This window comes from Chlamydotis macqueenii, chromosome 21 (assembly GCF_036417535.1).
Source record: "Chlamydotis macqueenii isolate bChlMac1 chromosome 21, bChlMac1.mat, whole genome shotgun sequence".
Taxonomy (NCBI): domain Eukaryota; kingdom Metazoa; phylum Chordata; class Aves; order Otidiformes; family Otididae; genus Chlamydotis; species Chlamydotis macqueenii.
Window position 1 is genome coordinate 8,454,634 of NC_141576.1, and position 17,539 is coordinate 8,472,172.

The 17,539-nt window shown below is 51.5% G+C and overlaps 1 protein-coding gene across 1 annotated transcript in view; it reads right to left on the reverse strand.

Annotated features, from left to right (window-relative positions):
• The window catches only part of EPHA8 (EPH receptor A8), a 51,581-nt gene that overhangs the window by 17,824 nt on the left and 16,218 nt on the right, over positions 1-17,539 (reverse strand). The window contains exon 3 of the mRNA XM_086764711.1: positions 11,695-12,358. Coding sequence (XP_086620837.1) covers positions 11,695-12,358 — 664 coding nt within the window. The remainder of the gene's footprint in view (positions 1-11,694; positions 12,359-17,539) is intronic.

Below are 17,539 nucleotides of genomic sequence, written 5' to 3' on the forward strand. Positions count from 1 at the left end.
ATCAGGTATCTGTCCGGGGGTGGAAGGATCTGTCCTCTCTTGCATATTTCAGTTCCAAGGAAGGAAAAACAGGGTCTGTCTGCGTCCCTGTGTTCATCAAGTCCTTCTAGGACCAGTTCGAGTGATTCAAGCGCTGTTCCTGGCTCTGATTCATTTCTGGTTTTCCTACCGAGGCAGTAATACCTTCGTTTTCCCATCTTTACTCCCAGTGGTCAGCTCTGCCTACAGCCTCAATTTTTTCTTCCAAGCTTGTAGAAGGGTTTTGTTTGCAATCCAGCATCCCCAGTGGTCTGGGTCCCTCTGTGCTTTCTGTTTATTCTGCTTCTAGATGTTGATTTGTTTTCTTATTAATAACACTCCTTTCCTTGCCACAGATCTCCCTAGCCTGACTGCTACCAACGTATTTCACATATCACACACTGTAATACCACAGCCTCTTTACAACAGAGCTACTTCCAGCAATGGCAGAGGAAGGCATTTCAGCTCCTTTCACCTCCTCAAGGGCACCAGAAGATGAGAGAAAACAGGGGAGGCAGAGCTGGGAGCGTAGGTTTGCTGTTCCCAGCCAGCCGCACCAAGGACCACCTGGGACATTTGCCAAGCTCTGGTGCTGACTGGTCCTCGTGATGCCACACACCAAGAGAGCCAGAGAGTCTCTGCCTTTACTAAATGCCCTTTGTCTGATTCTACAACACCCTCTGGTCTGCAACTCCTTGGTTTTGGGTGTAAGATTGAAATGAGTGCTGTTAAATCATGCTCTCAAGTAGGGACAAATTTGGGAGGTAGCCAGCTGAGGGGAAAAAAAATCTCTAAGAAAGAAAAAATCCCAGTTTTTCCTTATGGAAAAGGATGAAGATGCAGCATGAGCACAGCCTACCAGATGGGAATGGAGCAACGAGCCGCCCCACAGTCCATACTAGCCAGTGTGCATCCCAGGATTTCTGCCTTCAACTTGTATGAACCCACCTTGGACCTGCAAACCGTCTCCATGCAGGAACCAGCAAGAGGGACTATTGATTCAAGAGGCACTGGAGTGGTTCCCCCCACCAACACTCAATTACGGGCAGAGAAATCAGTGCTCTGTCAGGTGTGGAGAGATGGGCCAGCAGGAAGGATGGGAACATGAAGCACAGCAGATTTGCACTAAGGATTGTAATCGCTTAGCATTTAATGCTGTAAAAAAACCCCTCCATGTTAATTACCTGTAGTAATGATTCATAATTATTTTAGATGCATTCAGGGTGAAAATTATCCTAAATGACAAATTACAGGTGAATTTGTGCTTCAGGGCAGAGCTGTTGAGAGCCACATCCCGGCACCTGGGCAGCATGAGCAGGCAAGGAGGCCTGGAGAGCCGCCGGCGCTGAGGCGGGCTCTGCTCTGGATGGGGGCATGCACCTCCGCTGCATCTCAGTGCTTGCTTTAGATGGAAGCAGGACACACGTGCAAAGCCTTTCGCAGGGCACCAGCTTGGAACCCGCCAAGACAGGAAATCTCTACAGTACAGGACGACAGGCACGTCCTGCTCTGGATTGAGCTCTCTCATGCCAGGCCAATGATATGTGGAAGATCAGGACCTCCTGGCTTAGCTCTGGAAAGAGCAAACCAGCAGAGAAATGACCAGTGAGAAAAACTCAGCCTAACACACCGGGTCTAAAATCTATCTCATCTCCTTGCAGGAGCCCTGCAGAAGGTGGGGATTTCTTTTTTTTATTTTTAAAATTATTTTAGGCAGTTGATATCCTTGCTCTTTGTCTGAGGATCTCAAGTCCTGTCTCTTTGTGTACCACCAGAAGTCCTGCTACTGGTGTCCTCCTTCTGTGGCCATTCCCCCTGCAAAACCCTGCCAAGGCTGCTTCTCCCTACAGAATCACAGAATGGTTAGGGTTGGAAGGGACCTTCAAAAGTCATCCAGTCCAACCCCCTGCAAGGAGCAGGGACATCTCCAACCAGACCAGGTTGCTCAGAGCCCCGGCCAACCTGGCCTGGAATGTTTCCAGGGATGGGGCATCCACCACCTCTCTGGGCAACCTGGGACAGTGCTCCACCACCCTCAGTGTAAAAATTTTTTCCTAATCTAACCTGAATCTACCTCCCTCTATTTTAAAACCATTTCCCCTCGTCCTGTCACAACAGGCCCTACTGAACAGTCTCTCCCCATCTTTCTTGCAGTTTCATCTCACGGTGTGGTTTTGCCATGCACATGGGACAGCAGCAGACCTTCGCCCACAGCCCAGCTCAACTTGCACATCTACACTGGGCTTGCCGACCAGACACCTAGCTGGCCCCAGTGTCACAAGCAGAGCCTACAAAAGCTGACACTAAATCTGTGCTCGGCAGAGAACATCTCCAGCTCCCTGTCGCATAGGTGGGTCTCTAATTATCACCCCAGCCATGGGGCTTCTAATGATCTCCCCCTCTGCACAGCATATCTTGCAAGTTTTTCTCAGCCCACCAGCTCCACTCTTGTGAGCATCGCCTGCACAAGGAGCCCTGGAGCAGCAGGCTTGTTTCAGAAACCGTGAGCGTAGGGAGAGCTCTGCCAGCCATCTGTAGTCCAGGCCGTTTGTTTCCCTCCCTCACCAGCCTCTGGGGACAGGACAACATCTGCTAATAAGCTGGCAGAGCTCAGGAGATGATAGATGAACCTGTCAAGGATACACTAGATGGGAACGAGCTGCTCTTCTCAGTCCAAAGTCACCGTCCAGGACTGATGTTCTGCAGGTGGCCCCAGCGAGACCACCAAGGGCTACTTCAGTGGGGCTGCAAATGTAAGCACCAACCCCATGTCACTCCCTCTTGGCTTCATCCTCAGCCCAGGGGGTCTGGGCAGGACGAGGGCACCGCTGGGAGGGTGCCATGGGGCAACTCCGTGGCACCGGTGCCACCAATTGCCCCCTTCCCTGACCCTGCAACAAAGCTGGGCATCAGCAAGCAGCAGAAGAGCAGCCGCATCCCTCCCTTTGGTGGTGCTGGGAAGGGATAGAGACAGAAACAAGGATGTCATAGCCATTGTGACAGTCAGAGACAGGCACCAGTCCCAGAGCCCTTCAGGCTGTGGGAGGAGCTAACACACAAAAACACAGCTTCTTTCAATCCAGTTTCAGCATGATGCTTCCAATCTCACCTCCCACATGACATACACACTGAAACAGAAGCATGTTATTCACAGTCGTATCTTAAAAAGAGGCGTCCCCATCATTGCCCCAAACCTTGTGTTTTTTCAAGGGTGTGCTCCCCTTTCCCTGCAATCCCAGCTCAGCCCAGGCTCCGTCCTCAAGTTGGTCAGTGGTCCGGAGGGGGTTTTCAAGGCTGGCTGGGCTGGCTATCTTTATCAAACTCTTAGTCCCCAGACCATGCATTACCCGACGGCCGATGCTCTGTGCATCCTTTGTGTGCTGCTTGCCGCTGCACCGTCTCATACCCCCATCACTGCCTTACCTCCTGCACCTAAGCACAACCTTACATCCCTTACAGCCCAATTTCCACCTTGCATCACCTTTGCACAGCTCACAGCATTTCCAGCCCCCAGTACTACCTTGCAACCCATCACACCACTCTACAGACCTGAACTTGTCTCATATCACCCTAGTCTCCACCTCATATCACCTCCACACTGCTTGTCCCTTCTTCCCACAGTTCACACTGTCTCACACTCCTTCACACCCCCGAATGTTGCAGAGAGGGGCACGGGGGGATTTTCACCCATGAAGATTGTGCAAAGCTGGCAAAACCCTACATATCAGACTGTGAGCAAATGGTACCTGCAACTAAGGGCACCCAGCACAGGGTGCCTAGATTTCTCAGCCATCAGGACAAGTTGAGTAAGGAGGGCCCTGCTCTTCCAAGTGGAGTAATTCCACTGGTAGTGCTGAACAAACTGACCCATGGTGGTCTAGACTGGCATCCCAAACTGGACTTCTGCATGATGCTGCTCTAGAAAAATCAGCACGTCTTGCTTCTTGCCTGGAAATCAGTACTGTTGAAAGCACCTCTGTCTCTGCCCTGCTCTTCTTCCCTACGTCTTTTTTTTTTTTTAAATTAAAAAAAAACAAACAAACCAGGAAGCATCCAAATCCCAGTCTGCTGTGAGTACTGCTCTGCTGCCTGGTGCAGACATCCTTCTGTGGGAGTGGAGTCGAGGTGACGCTGTGCAGACTTATGCAGGTGAGACAGCCTGGCACACTCTTGGAGCAAAGGCTTTTTTTATAAAGCTTATCGGGAAATGCTACAGCTTGCAGGAGTCAGATGGAAACAGGCAGCCTAATGCTATAATTAGAAAAAAAAAAAGTGGTTTCCAAAACTCAGTTTTGTCGCAGGGTTTTAGATAGAACTATCCAAGGCTTCTGAAAAACCCACAGTTTTCACCAGGCCAAAATCAAACCCAGAAAACGTTGCGTTCAGGAAGGAGCAGGGCCCAACGAGAGCCACCCCTGCAGACGACAGTGCTGGAGATAACCCTGCTTCAAGGCTTCAGGGAGCAAAGATGCATAAGTGAAGAAAGAACATACAAAACACCAAAAACTTGATCCCAGCCCCTGAGGAAACCAGTATTCAGCTTTAGAGGGTTTGTGAGCCCTCTCACCACGCGCATATGACTGTGGATATATACAGGTGGGATTTAAAATAAGAGTGCCCAGCACTCCAGCAGAAGCAAGTGAAGAGCATCGTGGGGACCAGCACGGCCCTCACCCCGGCACAGCTGAGCACAGTCAGCTTTTGGATCCCTTTCTTCTTCACAGAGAAGTGTCAGCAGCAGCATCTTGTTCTCAGGAAGGGGAAGAATATGTCACACAAGAAGTAGTGACATGGGTGGGATCTGGATCTCATGCCAAGTACAGAACAAATTTTTGGCATGGTCCTACTGCTCAGTGGGAATGAGGAGCATCTTCCCCATGCAAGATGACCACACCAAGCCTCTGAATATGCTGGTGGTGAACTTAGGGTCTCCAGCCTCCCATCACATTGCACCATCTCCAGAGCAAGTAACAGTGCAAAATGCCAGGTCTCTGAACTCCCCAACAACAGCTTCCCAGGCACTCCTTCTTCCAGAGGAAGAAGTATTTCCTAATGTCCAGCCCAAACTTCGCAAACGACTTGTGGCTCTGACACATCTTTCATGTCTGTTCCTACTGAAGTCTGATACCTGGATGTTTTGGATTGTTTTTTTGTTGTTTTTATTTTTTTTAGGATGTGGGGCTTTGCACAGGATAAACAGAAGGCGATATAATCTTACCAGCGGGTATTGCCTGTATTTTACAAAGCAGCTGACTGGCTTGCAAACCAACACTGAAAACCTTATGAGTCGCTAAGTTTCTTTGATTTTCTTGCCTGGCATCACTGAAAGGACGTTTGCATAATTCCTGTAGCGCATCTTCGAAACTATCACTGCTCGTGCCCTTGAAGGATTTATTTTGGTAAACTCACAGCAGAAACCCTCTGTGCTGGGCGCCCAGGGCAGTGGTGCAGTCTAGCTCTGGGTACGACAGCCTGATAGCCTGCCAGCAGGCACGGGAGACCCTGAGCAGGCATCACAGCCACCGGAGCTGGCATGCGTGTGCTGGGACTTGCGTGAAAGTCTCCTTGAAATCCACACCGATTTGCAAAGAAACACGAAACATATTCCAATGTGTTTGTCTGGAGTTGCAGGGACAGGGGATTTTGACACACAGTTAAAAATCTGTCTCCTTGCTATATGGGACATATGTTTCCAGGCAGGACCAAAGGGAGTTGGTAATGGGTGCCCCGAAATCCCAGGTTTGCTGGTTGACAGAGGCATGTGTGACCCCTGCACACAATTTTGGGGTCCCATGCAGCTCAGAGCCAAGAAAAAGGGGTGTTCTTGGAGTCACCCTGGCAAGACCAGTGTCCTGTTTCCAACTGAGCAGCCTGTGTTGGCTGTTTCACATGAAGACACAACGGTTGCCATGCGATGCTCTTATACAGAAAGGAAAAAACCTCTCTCAGCAGAAAAAGGAAAGAGAAGCCTGAGGCTTCTCAGAGCATCTCCGACTTAGATAACGAGTTTGGAGTAAGGCTCTGCTGGGGTCCCTTAACCCACCAGCATATCGTTCCTCCTCCCTACATACTTCTCCACCCTTTTTCTGTGCTGAAGGAAGGGAGCACAGGCTCTGGTCTCCCTGGGTAGGTATCCTGGGGCAAGCAGCATCTCCTTGTGCAGAGCACTAGGCAAAGAGGTCCGTCCCCTCACACCCAAGCCCAAGGAAAGCAGCTTACATGCCTCCACCTTTCCTCCCTTGCCAACACCAGCATCTGGACCACATCTGTTCACACAGCTGCAAAGGTTTGCTGCTGTGGCCGCAGGTCATTGCCCATCCCAGCACAGCTGGAGTCCCTCTCTCTGACCTGGCTTCCCCTGCCAATGGCTCCATCTATGTTATTTTGTCCCCTGGTGTTTCCAGGGCTTACCCTGACCCTGCATGGCCGGGGTTGTGCCCACCAGAATGGTACATGGGTGACGGGGTGCAGCTGGATGGGGTTTCCCCTCCTCTCACACCATATAGCTCTGCTCGCCCCTTGTCTCACCAGCTGGAAAGTCAATCTCCACTGACTTTCTTCATAAAGGTCCATGGATGAAAAACTGTATTCAAGAGAACATAATTACCAAGCTGAGTATTTTCTCCTCTTAATTAGCAATGCCATGGCGCTTTAATTGCTCAATTAAAGTTGCCCGTGAGGAAGGTCTAAGGTACATTTAATTTGCTGATTGGTTCATCAGCATGAAACCAACAGGAAATAATTAACTGGCTTCCACATTGCTAACCAGACTCTCCAGATCCATTTCCACCAGTCTTATGCCACAGGATGCACAGGAGAGCCCAGCAGCAGAGGGATTTGTCCATGAGGGGCCATTGGGAGCTGGAGCAGAAAGGGTCCCAGCAGTCACAGCCTGCCTCTCTTCTCCTTGTCCAGAGGACACAGGCTATTTTTTTTGGCTTAAGCAGAGCTGGGTGAAGTCTATCCCATGGCCAGATCCTGGTTCAGCCACACACATCAGACCTCTGTTTGGCAGCTATTTTTGGTCAGCCCTGGCAGGCTACAAACACCCCTCCTCCTGTGCTAACAGGCTGATGGAGCAGCAAGTGCTTAATTGTTGCTCCCTGATCACTGTTTCCCAGCCAAAGGCAACAGCAAAGCCGATGGCCCCGAGCACAGAGCACCACAGAGGAAAAGCAGCCAGAACAATCAGGACATTCGGAAGCTAAGATGCCTGGTCCCAGACTTTTGACAAAAATGTCTGAACTACTCCTGAAACCCATGTTTCAAGGCGATCTTTGGGAATGGCATTTCTGCCAAAGCCTCACTCTGACAACAGGGTGTCAACAACCTGCCTGTCCCTTCTTTTTTACCCTTTTTCATTTGTTCATTAAAGGAAACACTTCCTGAGAGATTCTGCGCTCCTGGAGGTCTCTGTGGCTGGTTGGATGGATGGGTTTGTGTCAGCTCCCAGAGAGCAGCACTGTGATCCGTAGCCATGGTGCTGCTTCTGATGCTCCAGACCAAATCTCTGCGCATGTACTTGCCATCACGTAAACAGATTCTAGCCTGGCTTTCCAGCTTTTCTCAATGGTAGCTGGTGACAGACACAGCCCAAGGAATAATTCAGATCCACCCCAAAAGGCTGACCCTGATGGAAGGACCATGGACCTAAAGCCTTGGTGGGCCAGGAGCCCAGCAGCCCTCCCCAAAATGGGGCTGGCCAGGGCTGGAAGGAGGGGAGTGGGTGAAGAACCACCGTACTCACCTGCCTAAGTGTGAAGGATGCAGGTGGACCCCTTAACCAAACCAGCATTAGTTTCATAGAGGCTCCAAAGGAGGTAAAGTCCTAAACCATAAATGGGCCAAGAACTCCTCTAGTTTCAATCTGTTCTTTGAAAACTGGAGCAGCATGACACAGCGAGCATTGATGCACATGAGCTTGGAACACCAATCATGTGATTAACACATGGATAGTGGGTGGCTCTTCTGAGACACATTTATCAAGGAACAAAGCAAGCTGTGGGTACAAGGAGCCTCATGCGCACCTTTCCCATCGCATGTAACTTAACTGCAAGCCAACCACTTCATTCCACAAATATGACAGCCTAAATGAGCCTTCTTTGAGCTCTCCTGGCTGAGCAGCCTGGCTGCAGAGTGACGATCTCCCCTTTAGCTGGGACACCTCCCAAAATTGCTCCTCGAGGCAGAGAGACCTTTTACCAACAGCAGATCTTTGGTAAGCGACCAATATCACATATAACCTTGTAGTATGGAAACCTTGATTTTGTCCCGGTAACTTTGACTTGTGCCTTGGTAACTCTGATTTGTGCCTTGGTAACTTTTATTTTATCTGGGTAACTTTGATTTTGTCTTGGTAACTTTGATTTGTTCCTTGATAGTTTTGAATCACTGTTCAAATGATTGTGCCGTACAGTAGTAGAGTGAACCTTGCCATAGAGCTTTGATAAGTTACTCTTTTACATCACATTAAAACCACTTTTGCTAACACCTTTGACAGTGGTTCTTTAGGAGGTCTAAATCACCCGTTTGTGACAGTGAGACTCCCTGTCCACCTCCCCATGCATCCGCAGGATGGGGTACGCATGTCCTGGCTCTCAGCCTCATGGCTGTTTGAGGAGGTGGCTTGTGGGTTTCTTCCTTTCCCACAGGAGCAGACCCAGGGTTAAAGTTCTCCCCTTTCTCATTTCTGTAATTGCACTGACCTTATTGAAATGGGTCTATATCTGTCCCGTACAGCAGCTGCATATAAATAAGGTGAATTACGCTGATTGTCTTCTTATCTGATAAATTGCTGGGGCAGATCATTTTCACTCACGCTATTGCTTCTTCTGCTATTTAGGCAGAGCAGCTGCTCTTTGCTGTGTGTAAGAGACACTAATGTGCACTGCAGCACCCGTGCCCAGCCATAGCTGGAAAAGGGGTCCTGTGCCTCTGAAGATAAATCAGGTGGATGCCAGATATAAGGGGAAAATGTCTTGTGCAATGCAGGCTGTGACGCATCTGATGCCAGGCTAGCTGGCGTTCTTAGTGTGGTCCTGACCCAGTGCCCCTGGACTGAGATTGGCTGCCCTGATCCCTCAGAAAGTGCCCCTCACATCCCTATGGCAAACAGCAGAACATCACAACAAGATGAAATGTGTGGATCCCGCCAGGTAAGTGCAAGGGGTCAAAGATCCCAGTCACCACGCTCCTGCACAAAGAAAGGGGCATCCAAGGTGGCAACCAAGAGTGAAGGGGACAAGTGGCAAGCTCCCTGGGTTCCTACACGTCCTCCACCACATCCGACCTCACCCTGTCCTTCCTTGACACAGCCTTCCTTCTCTTCTGAAGGACTGGGAACAGCTCTGGCCATGATCTGGTTTTCTGAGCTGTCTTCCATCACTCTGGCAGGCCCTGAGAAAAATGAATGCTAAAGAGGAGGGGAAGAAATCTCCACTGTTCAAACATCTTTAGCTTTGACAAATAAGGCGTCTGGCTGTGAAAGGCAGAAGGAAATTAATTTGGAATCACATTTTAAACACTGCTATAGAGGTAAAGTATCTTCTCTCTAATTTTTTCCCCCCAAGCAAAAAAATGAATTTCCCTGATATTTATAGAAAGATTATTAGGGCCACAAGGAGTGATTTATATCATCTCATCCCTGTGATGGATAATGAAAAATTGCTGGGGCGACAGCCACTGGAATCCTGCTTTTGTCCGCCTGACAATTAAAACGGCTAATTTCCAACTCTGATAGATCCGCTGGGGTTATAAATCATTCTAGAAGGGCACTTTTCACAGTGAAAATTGAACTCTGCCCCAATCAGGCACAAGAAGCCTAGAGCAGAGATTTGAATCTATTTGCTTTCATGTGTAAGTATGTGTACTCTACGCCCACCCACCAAAGGAGATGCTAGGAGGGAGGTGCTGCCCCTGCTCGCTCGATGCTGGGCTATCAGACTCCCCATGCTAGGAGCTGCTGAGGATAAATGGGACAGGGAAGGCAGGAGGGCGAGATGACTCTGAGGGCAGAGAAAGTCCAGCGACATTTCTATCCTGTTTCTGATGCCACAAGCCCTGGAGAGCTTCACCCGAGAGCCTAGCTGGTTGAGCAGCGTGAGTTTGAGTCCATCTGTGTGCACAAGGACCAGCCTCTGTCTGTGTCCACCCGAACCGGGGAGGCAGGTTGGACCATGCTTCTTCCCGTGCCGTGCCTATGGGTAGGGGTAATCCCACCAGAAAAGAGTAGGAGGGCAGAGGAAGAGCTCTCTAACAGCTTTGCTCCCAGGAGAGAGTCATACGTGTCCAGGGAAACACAGGGAAATGCAGTAGGCTCAGCACAACACAGACCCCAGGGCTTTCCTCAGCCTGCAGGCTTTGGGGTGGTGATCTTCTGGGGCAGAGTCTGCTGTACGGGACCTCAGGGGGAATAGGGGGAAGGGGTATTTGGCCCTTCTGAACCAAATCTCCAACCCACAGCTCCCTGTAGTCACGGGGTTGGGACCCAGATGTCCAGGCAGCCCATGCCAGTGCCCCCTCTCACAGTACATGTGCCTGGACCCAGGCACTCTTTGCTCCCACTCTTTGGCATGGGAGAAGAAGACCCTTTCTGAATTATCAGATCTATCCCAGAATGACTTTCCAGTCGATGGTGGCAGGCAGGAAGAGTTTCAGTTAGAAGCAATTATTCTGCCCATCCTTCTCACTCTGCATAGCTGGGGACCTGTCAGGGCCGGCACAGGTCCCAGAAGCACCTGGATCCGTTCCAGTCTGGCATCGGACGTCCTAACCTTGCGTCAAGTCTCCCTAAGACAAACGCTCCACTTGACGATTCCACAAAACTCAAACAAAAGCCCTGTACTCTTATTTGCAGAGGCAGCACGCTGCTCCTCTAAACACCTCCCGTAAAAGAACTGAGAGCAAATAAATCTGTGCAGAGGGCTCTCATGGGGAGCCCTGAGCACTGTGCTCGGTACACACACGCATCCTCGTACCTGGCACACAGCTGCTGCTGGTCACTCCGCTTCCTTATCACCGTTTGTACAGTTGGCAGCGTGAAGTCTGCCCAGCGGCACAGAGAGCCCCCGGGAAGGGTCTCTGCACCCCCGGATGGCGCGGCTCTGTGATGGCCCCGGGGAGGGGTGATGGATGGACATGATAACCTTGTTTCATAAAAGCTCAGTGTTTTTCTTTTTGCTTTTCTCGCTTTCCAACCCACTGGCAAAGGGAAGCAAGCGGTGGGACATTCTGGAGAAGCCAAGCTGTGCTTTGCTGGAGCGATCAGCAAATCGGAGTGATCCTTGCAGAGATCTCAGCACCAGCCAGAGCTGCCGGGGGCACCAGGCTGGGGTCTCTGGGCAGTGTGCTCCATCCTAGGGGAAGATGGAGCCAGGGGAGCACCCATCCCAAAGACAGCCCCCATCCCAAAGCCAGTCCCCATCCCTAACCTATGCCCTGTGCACCAAGACCTCTCACTGTCAGGCTCACAGGAGCTCCCAAGGAGCTTGCCAGTGATACATTTTGAAAGCACAAAGAAGACCAGCAAAGGCTTGGACAGTCCTTGGCCTTCACAGAGGCTAGCTTTCCAAGTTTTTGTGAGCATGCTTCTGGCCTCAGCCCTTCCTCAAAGAGGCAAGAGCCTCCTGCAGCCATCCCTCCCCTCGCAGGCACCACTAGCAAGAAGCAGGGACTCACCCATGCAGGAATCCTGCTGCTCTTCGTAGCCAGCACTGCACACGCACTTCCCGATGGGCACCAACCATTCTCCCTCAGCACTGCAGTACATTTTGGGAGTGTCTCTCTCCTCTGAATGGCCTACACATTCTCCCCGTACTTCCACCAAGGAGGATGAGTCCGCCCCAGTCACAGCCTCAGAGAAGGATGCCAAGTTCCTCACCATTGCCGGGCACTTCTTGTAGTACACTCGCACTGAAACGATGGCGATGCAAGCGCCTATGTCCTGGAAGGCCAAGTAGAAGCCCCTCTTGCTCAATGGCCCCACGCCCCGCACCTCCGTGTTCAGCTTCAGGCGCCTCACCCCCAGGTCCACGTTGGTGAAGCTCTCATCAGCTGCAATGGTGTCGATCTTCATAAACTGGCTCTCCCGGGTACTGGTGCCCAGGTCCCGGTCGGACTCCAGGTAGTAGAGGTTGAAAGTCTCCTTGCAGGTGCCCAGCACACCTGGCATGCTGTTACAGTCCCGCAGTGTGAATTTAATCTCCGCATAGACCCGCCGTGCGCCATCCCGTTGAACCCAGTTGGTCCGTAGCCAGTTGTTCTGGTTGGGAGTCATGACATTACAGACCTGGTAGGTGTGGATGGGGCTGAAAAACTCATCCATTTCATTGATTGAATCCCACTGTGGGACAGAGAGAGAACAGGTCATTCCAGATGTCCTTGAACACTGGGCAAGCACAGGGCATGAAGGAGTCTGTGCCATCACCCACCCCGTGACGAACTCCCTCTGCTCTCGCAGCCATGTCTGGATGAGAGATCACTGCTGCCACAGGCCAAGGGAAAATAAAGAGAAGTAGACTTTACCCAGCACTAATTTGGGCAGTAATTCTCACAGCCCACCCTGATGCAGCGCTGGGTGAAATGCACCCCTATTCGCAGACAGGAATGCTTGCATGAGGCTGATCTGATGGCAGATGCTGATGGCAGTCCGTGTTTGGGAGGGCCCCAAACTCTCCAGGCCATATCTGCAAGCCCCTTTTCCTGGTGCTCAACCTGCCATTTGCAGCAGCAGGAGGAAGGCACCTGCATGGTGCTCACCTGGATCTCTCCTGGCTCGTGCGATCTCCATGCACAAACCGAACGGACTGTTTTCCAGCTGGAGAATGAGTTTCGGGGTGCGTACTGCAGGATGGAGGGGAAGCATGCAGTGAACACAGGACTCCCAGCAAGAAACTGGGGTCCATGGGGCACAAAGCCTCCTTCTTCCCAGGCAAGGCAAGGTCAGCATGGTTCCTCGGTGTGAGCCCACAATCCTCAGCCCAGCTGGGAGGTTGAATCGGGGTCTGGCTCTGGGAATCCAAGGGCTTGGTAGATCTGGGTTTAAAATTCAACGTAGCAGCAGCAGCAGGGCGAGCTTGGGGAGGGGATGCTGGGCAAAAGCAGGTGGAAGCAAGCAGGACTGCGATGAAGGGGTGGTCTGGGGAGTTACTGGATGAGTTAGGAGGGGACAGAGACATTTGTGTAATCCAAGGCAGGGAAACTAATACAAAGCAATTTTGACTGACACAAAATGAGAAGAAATAGTGAGACTTTGGATACAAATGAGCTCAGTAATTGAGAGGAAAGTTGAACTTAGTTGTCAAAGGCTACAGGACACTTCTAGGGGCTTGCTGTTGCCTCACATGTCTTTGTCTCCACCCTCTCCAACCCCACCAGCCCCTCACTGGGACACACGAGCCTTCCCTTCTCTAGGGGCTTCCCACCACCTCTTCAGCCTGCATTCCTGTCCAAACCAGGCACCCCCATCTCATCCCCCATGGAGGGGTCTGGGGCACCTGACTTCTTCTTAGAGGAGAAGGAGGAGGAGGAAGAGGAGCAGAGGAGGACTTCAGACCTTCTGACCTTTCCCTGGTCTCAGCAACAGGCTTTGAAGGTGCCCGAGTCCCACCACCATGCCCGAGTCCAGCTGTGAGGGGCAGCCCAGACGCAGCCCTGCAGAAGCTGGGGAAGGTACTGGCACCCCTGCAGCGTCCGCTGCCCTCCCTGCCAAACCATCACTCAGCAGCCCCCTTTCCTCCTGCTGTCAGCTCTGCAGCTCCTCACTTTGGGGGACTGCGTGCTGTCGAGGGGGTTCAGGGAGCTCCAGCAGTGCTGCACAGAGAAGGAAAACAAATCTTTTAGGCAGCATTTCAAGTGCATTAAAATAAAACCTCTGGGCTTGCTCTGATTGGGCAAAAACAGTGTTTTCTTATGCGAGTGGTTGTCTGTGTTTCATTGTGGACTCAAAACCGACAGCAGCCCAGAAAGAAGGAGTCTGATGCTCAGCTCAGGGTAGGGGTCAGCCTGAAGACTTCACCCCAGTGTCTGCAAGAGCCAGCAAGAAGGCAGATTTGCTGGGACAGGCACCCAACAGCCTCGCTGTGCGGCTGCCAGCACCGCAGGGACAAGACATGGCTAGGGGAAAGCATCACACCTCCAGAGTGTAAGAGCTATTGGAAAGAGATTTATCAGTAACACCTGTGAGACAGCCTGATCCCTTCTCCCCTCTCAGATGGGAGAGTCCTTCCTCATTTAACATCCTTGACCTGCAGCTCCTGGGAAGGTGTTGCTCCTGTGCCTTCTGCTAGTGCTGGGATGACCAAAGCAGCTGTTTCAGTGATGTACATATTCAAAACTCCCCCAGCATCTCACCTATAGAAGAAAACTCTGCTTCTTACTCTGAAAGAGCTGAAAGCAACCTGGAAAAGGCAGCAGCTCCAGGTGCAGGAGAATGTGCTGGCAAAGGGTGTGGGGGCCAAGTCACTGCCAAGAGAGAAAAATATTTCTGATTCTTTAAAAAAAAAAATCATCCTCTGAATTCCAGAAGTGCTCAGATTCTTCCTAGGATCACTGAGGATCTGCTCTGCACCCCAGCACTCAGGTGGACAGCAAAGAAAGGGACCTGTGTGCTTTGCTGGACGGGTGGGTGGCAGCACCCCCCTCGTTATGCCTCAGCTTCCCCAACCGCAGAAATGAGCCCGCAGAAAGCGCGGTGCCTCCTAGCCCACCAGCTCCCGCAATGGCCAAGGGGCACAGGGGTGCCCTGAAGCTCGTGCAGCAGCAGACGTGGCACAGCTCCTCGCGCACCCCTGCACCAGGGCCGGCGGGAGCCAGGCAGCTCCCCGCTCCTGGCCCAACGTGTGCACACACCGCTGTGCTGCGGAGGGTGTGGAAGTCGTTGTCGCAGTTAATCGAGCACAAATTAACACAGCATCTGTTTCCTGTCTTTTCCCTGCTGAGTTCCTGGGGAGTAAGTGAGGCAGAGCTACGCATGTGAGTAGACACAGAGGACGAGGGCAGAGCTGGCGGCGTCCAGCAAGGATGCTCCCTGCAGAGCACAGCTGGCTCTCCTCTGCAACACCTGTGGGCTCTGAGCTCTCCAGGAGCATTCAGCAAGGGAAACAGGAGGTCACTGTGTGCACCAAAATGCCTCGGACCCCAGCTGATGTGGTTGCTTTGGGTGTCCAGCACCACCACACATTACTTCTCTCCCAGATCTGACAAAGGAGACGATGCTCATGACTGCAATGTCCCCACACCTCTGTGCAGTGTCCTCACCACTAGCAGAGAGCAGGGAGCTAAATGTACATCTCCAAGCTCTGGCAGTGGTCAGCATCCACTGCAGTGGAGAACTTGGAGGATTTGCATTTACAGCATCATTCTTCCAAACCTGGTGCTTTTTTTGGGCAGCGGTTGGACTGTCAGCTCTTTCCCTGGGTCGTACGCAGCATCATGGGATCCCAGTCTGAGACTGGTCCAACTCACCACACCTGTACCATTGGCCTAATGGATAAGTGCTCTGCCATCAGTGGAAACATGTGGAGGGAAGCTGGATGACCTGAACTGGTGGCTTGGATGCCACAGGTTCATCTTTCCAGCATGCCACAAGGCAACAGAGGTCCCACAAATTCTGCCAGGTCCCAGAACCTGCCGGGCATTTGTGATGGAGGAACCTGCTTCAGGAATCTCCATGACTTGAAGAGTTTTTCTGTTTCATGGTAATTATGAGCTCTTATGGCCAGGGAGAAGAGTCTCTGACCATCTGCAGCTTTTACGCTGGGTACTATCTTCTCAAGAGCACCGGCACTGTGCACATACCCAGCCTCCCGGCATCACCTGCTCTCGACTGGCAGTTTGAAGTAGCTTTTATTAAACGAACCGCAGCCCGGCCCCCATCGTTGTGATAAGATCCCCTAGCGAGACAAAAATGAGGACATCATAATTAACGTGGTAAGCACACACATTGGGGGCGGACATGACTGCATCTGTATTCAGGGGTTTGCCTAAGAGTTTAAATTAAAGTCAACATGAGTTACAAAAAAAATTGCCAGATTATGAAAGGCAAAAGATGCAAACACCAGATATCTGGGCGGCTGAGCAAGGTCTTAGAAGTCTCCCAGGGCCTGTGCAGTACAGCAGAGCGGGGAGGAACAGGAGTGGATGGGAGCGAATGTGCAAGGACCACGTCCCCCTGGAGAAGCAGCTCAGCCTCCCACCACCCTTGCGGTGACCACAGAGGGTCAAGGCATGAGATTTTCCCAGCCCCCGGACAGCTTTCAGGAGGGACGCCGGGTCTGCCTGGCATAGCAAAGCTTTTGCTGCCACCAGGACATCCAGCACTTTCCTTCCTCCTGAGAGCAAGCACTGAGCTACGGCTCGTCCCTCGCACCACTGTCACTGGGAGAGGGAAAAAAAAAAAAAAAGAAAAAGAGAAGAATATTATTGCAGCTATAAATCATTAGATGGGAGGCATTAATGGAGATAATCCCCATGAAATCAGTCAGTGCTATGGTTAAGGAGGGATTTGTCAGGCAGTTAGCTACCCTGAGCTTCCCTGCAGGTGATTAACTCCTGGTAGTGACCAGCGTCTAGGGAATTAGCAATAACCCAGCATTTACTGAACAAGCACTAGGAGACGAGCTTTTATCTCAATTACTAGTCTAAAGTTTTCTTTTCCAGTGTTACATTCTTACTGGTCTTTTTTTTTTTTTTTTTTTTTTCCCCAAATAAACTAGTTTTGCCTCAGCTTGCCCTGTAACTTGGTGGTATTCTTGGATCCAAGCAGAGAGGCTCCAGCTTGGAAGAGAAACCCAAAAAAATTGCACAAGGACAGCAAAGTGATGGAGGGCAGAAGACACAGCCCGGGCAGATGGGAGAGCCCAAATATCTGCTGGTGCTCTGAGGAGAAAGCCAGGACCCTGAAGGGGGTTGAAATTGCAAGCATGCCGCAGAGCTCCGGCTGGAAACAGGGTTTTGCAGGGTGGGCTTGGCACAAAGGGAGACTCAGCTCTGTGTCGGATCTGGCATGTCAGACAGGGTTCGTCCAAATCATGAACTGGTTGTTGGCTGCATGACCAGAGCCAGGCAAAAAAAAAAAAAAAATCCCCTGCTGCATAGGGTTTGCTCTGCAAACAGTTCAGTCCCAGGGTGTTCACAGCAGAGCCCTACACCAGCACGAAATCCCCCTCCCTGAGGCGCAAACGCTGCTGAGACACGGTCCTAGGGGCAGAAATGTGTGATCTGTGCTCCCAGCTGGGTGTTTAAGCAAATCTGGTGCCTTTCTGCCAGTTTTCTCTCTGAGCTACTGCAGAATGAGGGAAGATGACTCCTGACTAATTATGCCCAGGGGCCTGAGGATAAGTCCCTTTACCAGGAGCAGAGGGGCAGAGATGGGGAGGGGCAACCCACCTCTGAGAGTCTTTCCTGGTGCTCCCACCAGCAAAGCCAACGCGGAACCAGCTGTTGGGGCAACTGCCCACCAGGTCTCTGGGCTGACCCCAGCCCGTGAAGCAAGGGCGATGCTGTGGGGCCAGACCACGGAGGT